This window comes from Sebastes fasciatus, chromosome 3 (genome assembly GCF_043250625.1).
Source record: "Sebastes fasciatus isolate fSebFas1 chromosome 3, fSebFas1.pri, whole genome shotgun sequence".
Taxonomy (NCBI): Eukaryota; Metazoa; Chordata; class Actinopteri; order Perciformes; family Sebastidae; genus Sebastes; species Sebastes fasciatus.
In genome coordinates, this window is record NC_133797.1 from 23097012 (window position 1) to 23109007 (window position 11996).

The following is an 11996-nucleotide window of genomic DNA, read 5'->3' on the forward strand; positions in this document are numbered from 1 at the left end:
GACGTGTATTACGATGTGTTATGTTAGTGTATGATGATTAGTGTGAATGTGTATTTTTGTATTGTCACCATGTAAACTATATGGACCCCAGGAAGAATAACTGCTGTGGGGATCTTAATAAACAAACAAAAAAACATATGTTTGTCAATTGCCAGCGGATGTAAAAAAAACAACAAAAAACATTTTATTTTGAAACTGGTGACCGGAAGTCTTCCTCATTGTAACTGACTTGACTGGAGACCACGGCTGTTAAACGTTCATGCTCGAGCCCTCCAGCCGGTGAAGCGTCTCTTTGGTAACGGACCGGGCCGGTGTCCGTCACACGGCTAAATATGGCCGTAGAGGGCTCAGTCTGCCGGTCGAAGACGAGACACTGAGGCACCGGTAGTAGTTCTCGGCTCATTATGAGTAAAGAGGAACACAGATCCCGGGACAAAGGTTATCTAACCGTGTGACTGCAGCCCGCAGGAGAGTTTCACTTCTCCGTTAACGGCTGGTGTTTGTTCCTGTAAACGTCCGCTGGGATAGTTTCTGTTCGACGTTAAGCGGAGAGTTGAAGCTTTAACTGAACGGCTTGGTGGTGTTAAACAACTGCGCAACAAGTTTGTTAACCCTCCGGTTGTTGTTGTTGTGTTTGTGGTGGCGTCCCGTGTGAACAGCTGACTCACCGACTGAAGGCCGGACCGGGACTCTGTGATGTTCAGCCCGGTGCTGAGTAGTTCCTCCATGGGCTGACTCTGACTGACTGACCCTCCTCACGGTGTGGAGATGATCGGGTCTCCGGACCTGCTGGCCTTCACCAGCCCTGAGGGGTTTGGTCTAGGAGAAGAGGACCAGGACGGTCTACCTGAAGAGCTCTCTGTCCCCCGTCTACCTCCATCCAACCCCTGGACCACCTCGGCCCAGTTCCTCAGAGACTTCATACTGGTGGCTGAGTTCTCAGAGCAGGTGTGTGTGTGTGTTATACTTTACTTTACTTTACTATGCTATACTTTACTTTACTTTACTATACTTTACTTTACTTTACTATACTATACTATACTTTACTTTACTATACTTTACTTTACTTTACTTTACTATACTTTACTTTACTATACTATACTTTACTATACTATACTTTACTTTACTATACTATCCTTTACTTTCTTTACTTTTACTTTACTTTACTATACTTTACTTACTGTACTATACTATACTTTTACTTTAACTTTACTATACTATACAATACTTTACTTTACTTAACTTACTTTACTTACTATACTTTCTCTACTACTTTACTTACTGTACTTTACTATACTTTACTATGCTATACTTTACTTTACTAGCTATACTTTACTTTACTATACTATACTTACTTTACAATACTTTTACTTTTACTTTACTTTACTATACTATACTCTTTACTTTACTACTGTACTTACTTACTATACTTTACTTTACTTTACTATACTATACTTTACTTTACTTTACTTTACTGTACTTTACTATACTTTACTTTACTATGCTATACTTTACTATACTATACTTTACTTTACAATACTTTACTTTACTTTACTATACTATACTTTACTTTACAATACTTTACTTTACTTTACTGTACTTTACTATACTTTACTTTACTATGCTATACTTTACTTTACAATACTTTACTTTACTGTACTTTACTATACTTTACTTTACTATACTATACTTTACTTTACAATACTTTACTTTACTATGCTATACTTTACTTTACTATACTATACTTTACTTTACAATACTTTACTTTACTTTACTGTACTTTACTATACTTTACTTTACTATACTATACTATACTATACTTTACTTTACAATACTTTACTTTACTATACTTTACTTTACTGTACTTTACAATACTTTAATTTACTGTACTATACTATACTTTACTTTACTTCACTATACTATACTTTACTTTACTGTACTTTACAATACTTTACTTCACTATTCTTTACAATACTTTACTATGCTATACTTTACTATACTTTACTATACTTTACTTTACTATGCTATACTATACTTTACTTTACTGTACTTTACAATACTTTAATTTACTGTACTATACTTTACTTTACTTCACTATACTATACTTTACTTTACTTCACTATACTATACTATACTTTACTATACTTTACTTTACTGTACTTTACAATACTTTACTTTACTTTACTATACTTTACTTTACTTTACTATACTTTACTTTACTTCACTATACTATACTTTACTATTCTATACTTTACTTTACTATACTTTACTATACTTTACTTTACTATACTTTACTTTACTATACCATACTTTACTTTAATATACTTTACTTTACTTTAATATACTTTACTTTATTTACTATACTATACTTTAGTATACTTTACTTTTCTTTACTATACTTTACTTGACTTTACTTTACTTTACCTGCTGTGTTTTGGGAATCATTAAACAATATCTGACAGGGACTTTCACTTGTGTTTTAAGATGTAGGAGTTACATCATGAGGGGGAAAAGGGGAATGAAATAAGACTAATGACTTACTTGGGGAAATAAAATGTGTTACAGCAGCACATAAAGCAGAGCAGATAAAAATACCAAAAGGATAAGGATAAAAATATATTAAAGCTACTGTATATACAGATACAAATCAGTAGAGGAGAAACATTAAGTAAAACAATATGCAATAAATTCAAATAAGAAACCTCTAAAATACAATAGCCTACCTGAGTCCAGTGTACATAAATGTGCTTTATGTGCATTAATGTTGTAAATGTGCAAAAAAAAATGCAACAATAATGCAGTTTCCTCATATTCCTGTGCAAAGTGACAAAGTGAAGAATATAATCGGGTATAATAACAATTATGGGATATAAGGTGTATAATAATGATACTATATATTACCAGGCTACCATTTTAAATAATAATTTGTTCTTAATTGACTTATAAAATATTAAAAATATAAAATTACATAATAGATATGTAGTACAATAAAATAATATGTGTAGTGTCATAGAGTAACCTTCTAGGATTCAATAATAATAATAATAATTATAATAATGATATAGATTGCTTGCACATATGTGAATTACCTCTGTTTTATTAGTTATTTAATGTTAACAAATCACTGAACTTCATTAAAACTCTGAATATTTAATTATTTAATATATATTCTATTTATTTATATCTTTTACTTTTGTTTATTAGATGAAGTCTGGTTATATTGCTGCATTTTCTCAACAAAATGAACATTGCGCCTCTGTTTCTCTCATGGTAATGGTGTCGCAACTGATGAGTGAGTTTAATTTATTCAGGAAGTCACAATGAGATTAAGATCTCTTTTACAAGAGAGACCTGAGAACAAATTGCATAAATACTCTTCACAAGATTCACAAACGTCACACAGTCGTCACTATACACTTTGCCAAATATGGATGGAATAAAATTACAGATCTGTTGAGATTTAAAATTTGATAGTGTCATAATTAAACTTAATGTTAACCTTGATGTTGATATGGCACACTGATTAACAAGAAAAATAAAAAATGGCACTTTATAAGAAAGGTTGCAGACCACTGCTGTAGATTAATGTTTATATTGTACTGCGTCTCTACAAACCTCTGTTGTATGTTTGTAGGTGGGACCCAAACCTGTGCTGACAATACCGGACGACCTCGGAGTCATCGGATCGTTTGACCTCAACCACTTCTCTGTTCGCATTATGTCCGTGGACTACCAGGCGTCCGGCCCCTGCCACTCCCAGCCTGCATCCCCCGGCCCTCGACTCAACTTCAATGAGGACTCCAAGGTGGTTCTGGGAGATTCGGCGGAGGATGCTTTTGCATACGTTCACCACATGACCCTATATGACCTGGAGGCTCGGGGCATGGTGCGGCCTTTCTGCATGGCGTACGTGTGTTCTGACCAGAAGAAGCTGATGGAGAACTTCTCTGAACTGTCGACGAGGTTCTCTCAGGCCTCCGACAGCCTCAAGACGGGAAACAGACAAGCGTTTTCTATGGAGCTGCAGAGAAAATTACAGGAGCTTGAGTAAGATCAGGATGAAATAACAATGTACATATACTTATGAATTAGAGCCTGACTGACACACCAGCATCCACCTCTGGCTAATTGGCCGATATTATCTTATTACAGATATATCCATTTTGGCCAATATGTCACTTTATTGAAATTGCAATACAGAGGGGGTCATCCCTATGTTCCCAGGATGTTGAGATAAACTAACATTGTAAGAGATTGGTAAGGGCTATCTTCGCAGCTCAAATTACAAATGAATGAAGGGAGATGGAAGTCTCAAATGCAGTTTGAATTTTAAAAACTCGTTCAGCCACTGTGGAGATATCAATGTCTACAACACTACAGCCTGGTGTAGGTACACTCTGCGCTGACTAAATAAACTCTCTCTGACTGTTTCAGGTACTCGCGGTTGACTCTGCTACAGGAGACAGAACTTCCGATGACAACAAATGGGTTCACAGAGGAGGGAGAAAAAGCAGATGAGCTTGAAGCTGTAGAGCGTTCAATCTTAAGTCATAGAGACCTCCTGCGCCAGGTCACTTCCTACCCAAACAGGAAGCTGAAACAGCCTGACTTCCTGCCATACGACCCAGCCGACTCCCTCACTGATCCGACTGCGTTACTGCCTCCTGAGCACTGTCCCTCCCTCTCCACCTCCACCTCCTGCAGGTCCGAGCGCCGCCTGAAGGCTCTGCATGAGCTTTGCAATGCATACTTCCTGACTCTAATGAAGGATCAGCTCGCCGACATAGAGCGCCGCCTACGAGGCGACAGGAGTATGCTGCGAACTGCATGTGTCACACGGTCGTTGTCCAGGAGGCTCACGCTTATCAACTTCCTGTTTGAGCTGTGGAGCCCAGAAGACGGAGATGATGAGGAGGAGAGAGAGAGCACTGAGGCAGAGCTGCAGAGGGCGACGGGGAGAAAAAGCGGCGTTGAGATGTTTCAATCAGAACCAATGAGCCTGGAGTCATTCTGCTCCTGCGTGGAGGAGATCCCCATCAAACTGGAGGCAGGAGAAGCTGGGACAGTGACCCCTGACCTCGATGTTGCCACGGAGATGACAGGAAGTGTGAGCAGCGGCGACAGCATTGAAGTGCTCGGGACTGAGAAGTCTTATCGGACGCAGCATGTCGTCGCTGGATCTGACAGCAGAGGTACAACAAACAATTAGATGATGGGTGATGGGAGTTCTTTTCTATTTTGACCTTTTGTAGATTAAAAGATTAACTAATTGATAATAAAAAAAATATGACAGTATATTCCCTCAAACATGCTTCTTTGACAACTGGACAAGCTGACACAGTTCACTCTCTTCAACAGAAGCATCACTTGGAATGACGGACACCTATTACAGGCGAGCTACAGTAGATTCAGGATTCAGGCGCGTGCGAGCGTACGCCAGACGAGCCAACAGTGAGGACAGCATCGAGGTACTGAGTACCACCGAGTCCATCTTTCCTGACGACCTCACCGCCATCACAGAGGAAGATGCAGAGTACCAGCCTCTGAGTAACGGCTTTGAGAAGGAGGAGGAGGAGGAGGAGGAGGAGATACTGACAGAGTGTAAATCTGACGTCCTCAAAGAGAAGACGTCGAATGCAACTACTTTAGTAAATGACGATGAAAACGAAGAGCCTGTTCAGGAAGATGAGGGTCGTGTTGACAGAGATGAGGCCTTAAAGCAAATAACTGTTAGGGGTGAGGTTATAGTGAGAGAGGAGAAGGTCATTGAATGTTTGAAGAGCAATCAAGTCCATGAAGACAACAGTCCTGAGAAGACGTCCAAACGGCTGCAAGGTAAAACATTCGCTACATTATTAATGTCTAAAGCCCCATTTAAACACGATTCAAGACTACGTCATACTACTACATGTTTATTTGTCACATACACAGTACCACGTATAGTGAAATTATTTTGTGCCTAGCTCCAGAAAGCAACTAACAAATAGAAACTAGAATTACCGCCTCACAGTTGTATGCCACTGGCAACCAGTCAAGAAGCAGTTTACATCCATGTCTGTCCAAAATGTCATCACTTCATCATTTTATCTTATGAGACAATTATTAATCGAGACAATTGAACAATGAAAATAAATATGTGGTTAGTTGTAGCAGCCCTACAGTACCTTTCAGAGATATGAAACGGTGAAACAATGACAGTATAACCATGAATGAGTTTCAGAAGATTGAACAATTGTGACAACAACGTCCACTTGCATTTACAGATTGTTTTAGTAAAGATCTCTGTCCACACTAAAATGCGAGGCTGTCGTTTTAAGACTTTTAAGTCATTCTGCTTCAGTGACCGTTGTCAATAAGCTGTTTTTAAGTGTCCAAAACGAGCAGAGGAACAAAATTGAGAGCGTTTTCAAAAGTGAAAATATGCTTCTTCAGAATTGTTTGTCGAGAGTTGCATAGCTTCAGAGATCCCCTGCCCCCCGATGTTGAATTAGGGGGGGCTGCATCCGACCATTTCTGTAACTTTCCGAAATTGACAATCTGATCTGATCTGGTTTGAACTTCTCTCTCCAGCTCTCCTTCTTAATTTGTTACACAACTATTTCTATCATAACCCGACCTTTGCTAAACAAGCAGCAGACAGCAGACGCCTGCAGACAAGCCAGAGAGGTTAAAAAAAACTCCATCCTCAGCTCTAAATAGTGCACAAGTACAGCAGCCAGTCAGTGAACAGAACTGAGGTTGTTGCTGGAAAAACACGGTGGCTTAACTCAACAAAATTGGTAAAATAATGTTTTGAAAAACTACTGAACCTTGATTTGTAAACCCCAAGGGCTCCTTCTTGAGCTGTCGGAGTTTTGAGACTAAATAACATCTCTCAGCAGAGATCAGTCAGCTGCACACAATAATGATACACATTGTAATTTATTCCATGTAGTAAATTACTCATTACTTTATTAATTACAGATACAAGCTATATGTCTGCAGTTATATTTTATTAAAGGATAACTCAATTTATTACAACTCTATTTTTTTTGTAGTTTTGGCCTTTATTTCTATCAGTTACAGCCGTTATAATACTCTGATATCTGGGAACACGGCAAAGTCCGATGGGGTGAGCAATATAAGCAGATAAACGAGTCAGATTATCTAAACCACTTCATTTGGAGTATTGATCAAGAAAAACTGCATGCACAAGAACATCAGGTCAAAGTTGAACCAGGAAGTCAGTCTGCAAACTGTGATGGATGTTTACAACAAACAGTTTGTTTCATGTTCATGTTTCTGGCCCCATTGGACTTCTTTTTAGTGATTTTGCCGTGTATGAGAATCTCAGTAGTAACTTGATGATACAATGTTATTATTGTATTACAGTGGAGTCGACGCCTCAGTGGTCTGAAGTGCCTCAGACGGTGCAGTCGGTGCCTGACCTTCATGTCAACTTCGCCCCTCCCGTTGCCCTGGATGAGGTTGACCGGTGGTCTCCACCCTGCACTCCTCTCAGGCTGCTGAGCGTCGACGAGGCGTCCGACTGCGCCAGCTTCACCGGCTCCTCAGACCCGCCCTCTACCGACCAAAATTTCCACAGCAACACCCGCACAGATAGAAGGAGGAAGAGAAGGAAGGCTGGACTCAGAGCCCTAAGGTTCCTCAAACAGAACTCCTTCTCCCAGCATGCCGTGTTTTGTCTCCTGAGCGGTCGGCCGCTGGTCGTCATCGGGGGAGACGAGACTTTGGTCAGAAAACTGGTGGACGCTCTGAGTCTCTTCCTGCCTGCTCCTGGTCCTGATGGAAACGCTGTGGTGCTGTGTTTGACCGCGCCGCTTCAACTGACCGACCTGCTCACCTGGAGACTGATAGGAATACACAGGTACTCCACAAGACACAGTCAACTGCCGATCACCTGCCTGTCTGCATATTTCTATGTTTTTTCTTATTTTGTATTTTGTTTTAGTCGAGTCCAACACTTAATTCATTTTTACGTTGAGGTGGCCTGTCATCTTTTCTTGGTTGCTTGTTTTTAGGGGGAGATAACAGGTCAACAGTAGATGTCACATAGAAGTGGTGTACATCATCTGAAAGCTGGGAACCTGAAGATTCATTTGAGATGCAGCTCAGCACTGTGTGTCAAGCTGTTCTAGTCATTAATCAGAAATACATTTAACCATTTTTTACCACTCGAGATTAATAAAAATTATCAATAATCCCTCCAAAATAACACATTAAGACACCAAGACCTTGAGGAACACCATAGAAAAAGCTATGCTGTGATTTGGTATCAAAAACTTTTGACATTTGGAGATTTCTGCAAGAATTGCATTTTTTGGCGATTGGATGGCGAGCACTTCTGTTCTGGAAACTGTTCATAAACCCCCTTATTGTCCATCTACCTAGGAAAGTCATCCATCCGCTGAATGCTCTAGGTCTCTAGTTTGTGGCTGTAATGTTTCATGAGGCTGTGATTATCCTAGAGGTCACCACAGGTCATTTTATACAGTGAGGTCAAGCAAAAAATTATCTCACTACAATGAAATGGCTACTATGGAGTCTAACATCATCACACATGAATACAGTTGGATCCACAAGAGTCTCAGCCTTACAGTCATACCCAATTTATGTAGTTCATTTAGTTTTAAACAGTTAAAAAGACTGTTTAGGGACCCTAGTCAATGTTTTTAAGACAAAGTTAAGAACAAATGAAAACTCTATTCTGTTACATGCTCTCCTTTTCTTTTGGACCAGATCATCCTCCAGCTCTTCGGCCAGCATTCTTCACTCTCTGACTCGCTACAGTCGTTATTTGGCGATGTTGGATCTGGACCAGAGGACGCTGCGCTGTCCTTCATACTCTGGCTCTCTCATCAGCAGACTGGCTGATCCTCACACCGGCATCAGCCGAGGCCTCACCTACCTGCTGCACCTGGAGAGCTGCCTGACTGCGCTGGCCAACAAGGCTCTGCTGTACACGTTTAATCGTGCTTTACATCGCCCGAACACTGCTGGAGGGAACAGTGGCACAGAAGAAAAGGACTTCCTGTTCACGCAAGTATTCCGCGGCAGTGAGTATGATTTGAGGGTGATGCATTTCCTGTGTGACCTCATCAAACAGCGCCACGCAGGACGTGGACCACCGGTTTTAAGTTTCTCTTACCACTCAATGCACCTGCACAGAAATACGTATGCAGCATAAACACTGGTTGGACAAAAATAATGATCTAGTCCTAGGGATAGTCTATTATAATGCCTACAACCAAATGCACTGAGTTGTCTGGCCACTGAAGAATCACGCCTGTATGTTTTTATCTGCAGTGTTGAATGTTAGTGTGTATGCATGATTTTTACGCCATGATGCTGTGAGCCATGTCTCTCTGGATTACTGCACTAGTGCCTCACTGGCACCAAAGACTTTTACATGCTGGCAGCCTCGACAGATGAAGTACTTCATTTTGTATTGGAGTGTGTTTTTACAATGAAAGCTTATCACTGAATCACATGTGAACTCTTTATGATTTAAGATAATTGAGCCACATACAGGTATGAAACCTTGTCAGTTTGAGATTACTGTTCAGCCAGCACAGTGTTGTTGCATGTAGCTTGTGAATCTTGATGGTACCACATGGACTGGTAATTATTTACTTTTATAAACAGCCTTGGCTGTAACTAGGTCTGTTGCTCTGTCATTTAGCATTTAACAAGCTTAGCTGCAGAGTAGAATAAAAGATTGGTTCTCTCAGAGTTTATGCCAGCTGAAAGACAACTTTAACATGATTGTTTTCTTTAAGGTCGCAACTGATTCATTTTCAAAATAGTTGGCGATTAATTTAATAGCTTAATAATTAATAATTTAATAGTTAGTCGATGAATCGATTAATTGTTGCAGCTTTTATTCTCTTAAAGGTGAACACCAGATCATAACAAGAAATTTTTTTCTTTTTTTTTTCTTAAGATTATTTAGTTCAATTTCACAAATTCATGAAGAAGTTCAAAATCTATTAATGAGAATACACTAGAAATTTAAATTCGGTCTCCCTTCAGTCCACTTCCAATATCACATTAGTCTACATTAAACTGTAGTGGGACTTATTTTAGCCTTACCTGTCTATTTCACCAACAAATGAAAAACTAGAAGCCGTCTTAGCATGAGCTGAACTTAGGGCTAGGCAATATGACGATATATATCATCAAAGTGATATAAAAATGTCTATTGTATATATTTGTCTATATCGTTTCTTTCGTGATATAGGCTAGGTTTTTATTTATTTATTTTTTCTCTATAATTTCACTTAAAACTGTTGTGTTCACTTTGCACTCAAGTTCTTTAAAATGAGACTTTGAGTATTTAATTCAAACAAAAATAGGCTTTACATGTGGTTATTTCATATTGACTATTGAATTTGCAGAAAACATGCTATATCATGATATATATAGTTATCCCAATATAAAATGACTTATATCGAGATAGAAGATTTTGGCCATATTGCCCTGCCATAACTTGACGTGTGGTTCAGTTAAGGGGTTACTGTTACCTTATGTCTTTCTGATGGTTAGATGTTTAACTTTAGTTTGTCTGAAGAAGGGGATCTTCTATCCCATTTTTAATCTAGATCGTAACCCATGGTAATGATATGATAATGTTTTTTAACATTACAATCGGAGTAGCACCATGTGTACTGCAGGTTTTAGCTGAACTTCAGTGAATACAGGTCAGGTTTAAACACATGAGACCTTAGTTTGACCACAGACTTAGTTAAAGATAATATGGTTTTAGAAGGTCAGAAATATCGTCCAGGACTGTGCCTTGCACTTCCTTTTAGTTAGATAAAATCTTTTTAATATTCAGTGTGAATATAGGTCTGACTATCATGGAGATGGCTCAGCTGTTGTGACGTCATGACAACTGAGTTAACGCAATCTGCTGAAGACATCAGATGTAGTTGAAAGCCCTGGAAAAAGCTAGATAGTGGACCTTGACTTGAGATTTGTTTAAATGGATTCCTAAGTGAACTGGGAGCCGGTGTAATGAGGCTGAACTGGAGTCATTTCAGTAAATATATTTTTTTTGTCTGGAAGGCAGCAGAGTTTTGAACAAGCTGGAGGCAGTTTATTGAAAACTGAGACATGCAAAAGTTTAGTAGAATGATCTAAATGAAAATTCTGAAAGTTGTAATGTAATGAATGAAAACTATATAATCTATTAATTAGGTCATGTTATTTGTTCCAGACAACACTTTTTAAAAAAAAAAGGTTTAGCTCTAAAAAGCAGCTAATGACAGGGCAACAGCCTCCTTCTGTTTAACACTGTACTTTGATGTTTGTCATTTTTTTATTGATGCAAATATGAGCCGAATTTAGCGTGTGTGTGTGTATTTACTCTGAAAATAAAATCATATATTTTAAATCGATATTCTAAATTAAGCAATATAAGCAATAAAAACAGCATAAAATCATAAAAACAGTTGCCTTTTATTTAAAAACATTACATGATTGCCACTCGGTTAAAATAAAAACAATCCCACTGTGCAGAATTAAATTTAAGACTATAAGCATACTGAGCTGATCAAGTCATTAAAGAAGAAGCAACATAAATGTCTCTACAATGTTATGAAATGATGAATAACAAGGAGGATGTGTTTGAAGTCTCTTCATTTTAACGGGAGCCATTTCAATGGTGACCAAGGAGTGGCGCTGTGGGCATGGTAGTCTAGTACTACTGGGACTAATTTGATTCAGGTGTGGCGCAAAGGTTTTTCATTGTGAGTCAGGTTAAAGATGGATGTGTTGACTTGAAGAGATGTAACATACTTTTGTTATAGTGTGAAAATAAATTGATTTGTATATCCGACTGTAAGTTTTTGGCTTTTTGGCAAGTTTTTCGGTGACAAAGATCACCACTGGAAACACGCCATCTACACAGGAGCCACTACTGACCAAAACAAACAAACGGTGCGTCGACAGAGGGAACGTCAGGAGAGGGAACGTCAGGAGCACTATAGTATAGC

At 38.8% G+C, this 11996-nt stretch overlaps 1 protein-coding gene across 1 annotated transcript; it reads left to right on the forward strand.

The window, feature by feature from the left end:
• The first annotated feature begins 231 nt into the window (after positions 1 to 231).
• Positions 232 to 11839, forward strand: smcr8b (Smith-Magenis syndrome chromosome region, candidate 8b). The gene is made up of 6 exons (XM_074629679.1): positions 232 to 948; positions 3635 to 4047; positions 4435 to 5192; positions 5359 to 5835; positions 7372 to 7867; positions 8740 to 11839. The coding sequence occupies exons 1-6, from the start codon at positions 769 to 771 to the stop codon at positions 9185 to 9187; spliced, it is 2772 nt and encodes a 923-aa protein (XP_074485780.1). The 5' UTR covers positions 232 to 768; the 3' UTR covers positions 9188 to 11839.
• Positions 11840 to 11996: the final 157 nt, after the last annotated feature.

Excerpts from the sequence above, each read along its gene's own strand:
- smcr8b (XM_074629679.1), top strand. The coding sequence starts at position 769 with ATGATCGGGTCTCCGGACCTGCTGGCCTTCACCAGCCCTGAGGGGTTT. Across the intron at positions 5,193-5,358 it reads CGCTGGATCTGACAGCAGAG|AAGCATCACTTGGAATGACG; the intron begins GTACAACAAACA and ends TCTCTTCAACAG. Across the intron at positions 5,836-7,371 it reads GACGTCCAAACGGCTGCAAG|TGGAGTCGACGCCTCAGTGG; the intron begins GTAAAACATTCG and ends ATTGTATTACAG.